Source organism: Pinus tabuliformis, chromosome 4_2 (assembly GCF_031772625.1).
Source record: "Pinus tabuliformis cultivar Carrire ecotype Pingquan chromosome 4_2, CPIR1, whole genome shotgun sequence".
Lineage (NCBI taxonomy): Eukaryota > Viridiplantae > Streptophyta > Pinopsida > Pinales > Pinaceae > Pinus > Pinus tabuliformis.
Window position 1 is genome coordinate 771,166,208 of NC_142304.1, and position 3,233 is coordinate 771,169,440.

At 30.3% G+C, this 3,233-nt stretch overlaps 1 protein-coding gene across 1 annotated transcript; it reads right to left on the minus strand.

The window, feature by feature from the left end:
* Window positions 1-1,830: 1,830 nt before the first annotated feature.
* LOC149171897 (PTI1-like tyrosine-protein kinase At3g15890) lies at window positions 1,831-2,750 on the minus strand. Its single transcript, XM_089427625.1, has 3 exons — window positions 2,610-2,750; window positions 2,376-2,503; window positions 1,831-1,908 (listed from the first exon to the last, which is right to left on the minus strand). The coding sequence occupies exons 1-3, from the start codon at window positions 2,671-2,673 to the stop codon at window positions 1,858-1,860; spliced, it is 243 nt and encodes an 80-aa protein (XP_089283751.1). The 5' UTR covers window positions 2,674-2,750; the 3' UTR covers window positions 1,831-1,857.
* Between the last annotated feature and the right edge of the window lie 483 nt (window positions 2,751-3,233).

Consider the following 3,233-nt stretch of genomic DNA (forward strand, 5'->3'; position numbering starts at 1 on the left):
CTAGTTTCAGTAGGCTCTGAATGAGAGATTCTTTCGTCCATATATCTTTTTCCTATGTCTATCAAGAACAAGATTTTGTGGTTGACTAGGCACATTCAAACACGATTGCAATTCTCTATAAAATTCTGTTATTATCTATCAAATATTCAATAATTAACTTAATATATATATATATATATATATATATATATATATATATATATATATGTGTGTGTGTGTGTGTACAATTTTATATAGTAAAATTAATAATATTATTAAAAAAAATCACAATTATATATCCTCGTGAAATTTTTGTCTTTTCTTTGTAAAATAAAACATTAAATTTATAACCCTTAATATTATTATAAAAAAAGATAAAATAAGACATTTTTTTTTATATATCCTAATTTTTCTAATCAAAATTATTGTTACAACACTAAGAATACAAAGAACAAAATTAATATATTCAACATTAAAGCCAATGCACCAACATGAAATTAATTGTTCAACTAACCCAACAAATAATCATGATAATTAAATTTATAAAATGATCCCAAAAAGTTTAAAAGAATTTCTTTAAATGCACTACGCCCCTTAATAATATCAAATATTACTTTATCAATTTTGCTAACTTAATTATATAATACTTTTATCACTACAATCATAATAACTCTTTACTTGTATTAAAATATAAACCAAACATTCCAAAATATATTAACTTAACTTTATCGTGTAGTCTAATTAATAGAAAAATTCTTTTTTTTTTGAATTTTTTTTAGTTAATTTTGTTGTATATATTTTTAAAAATCATATGTTTAAATCGTTTAATTTGCAAAAATCTAGTTCCTCAAGGTTTTTCAGAATGCTAAATCTATTTTATACATTCAAAAATATATTTTAAACAATAGAAAATTACAATGTTGCTAGAAATTGTATTGTGAGATTCTGGCCAAAATTTATTAATTAGACTATGTCTAACATTCAAAATAGCATAGTCATATAAATTAAATGGTTGATAAATGCAATTAAGAATTAAAAAAACTTACTTATAAATTAACAAAAAAAAAAATCATATAAATCAACTTCATATAATTTTGTTTTAAATTATCATCATTATTAATTATAAAAATAATAAAAATAATTAATATATGAACTAAACTTATATACATTTAAAAAATATGTAACAAGATTCTTAACTATGGAGATTCACCACACTTAAAATTTCTTAACTTGTAAAAAGACATTGTTACGCTACTATATACCAATATCATGGTTTACTAATAACACATGCCCACAAAACATTAACTCATGTTTATATGGTACATGTTCACATGACATTTTTTAATTAATTAATTTAATTAAAAAGTAAAAAAAAAAAGATAACTATATTTGAAATATATCTTGATAAAAGAATATATTAGAAATATTTCATCAAGGTTAAATCTCTACAATCCACTTAATAACTATGGTTAATTAAATTAAAATTGTGGAAGCTTTATTCTAAGATAAGTGCATGTCTATAAACATAGACATAATAAAAAAACTCATTAGTCTAGAGATTTTCAATATCCGGCTAAACTAGATTTAGATTCTAAAAATATTTCAAAATACAATATACAGGAGCTAAATTAATTGTTATATATAAAATTCTAAAATAGACAGAATCCTTCAACTCTGACTGAAGATCAAAATGTCATCCAAATATACCACAAAGACATACTGTCTATGTCATCCCGTCTATCTGAACAAAGTAACAAAGGTAGACTTTGTCGGATCCTGTCTACTGTCCTTGGATCCTGTCTATGGCAAGCTTTGTTCAGAAGTTGGGATTCTGCCTGCGTACACAAAAGACCAATCTCACATTTCAAGCTAATCTCACTATGATGTTGTAACGCTTCTTCCCATCATGCCGGCTACGTTTGTTTGCGTCTGCATATGTGCATGACAATAATTATAAGTTTTATTGATAAATTAATGGAAGTCAGTCACCGAATAAGATCTTATCAAGGCTCTTATTGGGGAGGTACTCTTAAACGAGCAACCTTTCTAATCCCTCTGCATACCAGCCGCGTAAGTTCACAGAATTATTATATTGAATTTTTAATACAAGTTTAACTTCGTTTAGAAATTCCTTCCTTCCATGGATGTGAAGGACATACATCCATGGACATTTTTTTCACAACTATTTCTTTTCCATCCTCGTTAGTCCCCTTGAATGATTTAAACAAAAACAAATCTAATGGAACTTTTGTAAAGTAATTAAGCGTAATTTGCTTCCCGCAATACACTCGTTTTGAGGCTACTAATCTACATCCAACGCTCACTGGTGCGATGAGACCATCCTGTATTATTACTATAATTTAAGGTGTACACACTTTCTTAGCCTTTATTGTTACCTTGTATACAGGACCAAAGCCTTCCTCTCCGAGCTTGTTGTCATCATGAAAGTTATTCGTGGCACCTCGTAATGTTTCCATCTTAAATACCATATGTCCATCAGGATCGGTTGCTGTATTTTCCTCATCTGTATCATGAAAATACAGAGTTACCTTTTGAACAAGCAAAAAATGCACTCAATATGTGGCAGCTTTCAATAACAAGCAATACCCAAGAGTGGTTAATATAAATACCTTCATAGCCTTTTCCGAATGTGGCGGATTTCAGTCTCTTCCCAGTTGCAAACAAGCATGCCATGAATACGAAAGCCAACCCCCCAACAACACCTAAAATTAAAATTGTGCGTGTGCCTTTGTGTGCAGACTTGGCCTCATGTGCTTTATTAGCTACCCCCTGTGTACTGTTAAGTGCAAACGTGGCCGAATTAAAAAAAGGATATATTGCATAAAGGAGTATGCAGCTTTGACTTCAATACTGAATTCCTGCAGCCGTGTCAGAAGTGAACATTTTACTGATTGAGTATGACAGGCACCTTCTGCAATCACGAGTAGAGAGATCTCTGGTGCACTGAACCAGACCGTAAATCGTTTGGGACGCCGAATCCAGAGCTGTAGACAAAGCAGAGCGTTTCGTTTCGCTTGCTGCTTCAATTGACAGTTTCTCTAACAGATTCAAAGTCAGGCGGGACAAACACAACCGTGTTCCCGCTGAAGGTCTCAGCGTAATTAGACCCCAAATCGGTATCCAGTTGTCCGATGAAATTATAGTTTCCATATCGTAAGAAGCACTGAAAAGGCCAGATACTACCGCAAACGGCATTCCCACAAATTTGTCGAATGTTAGTGGCTGCAAATTGC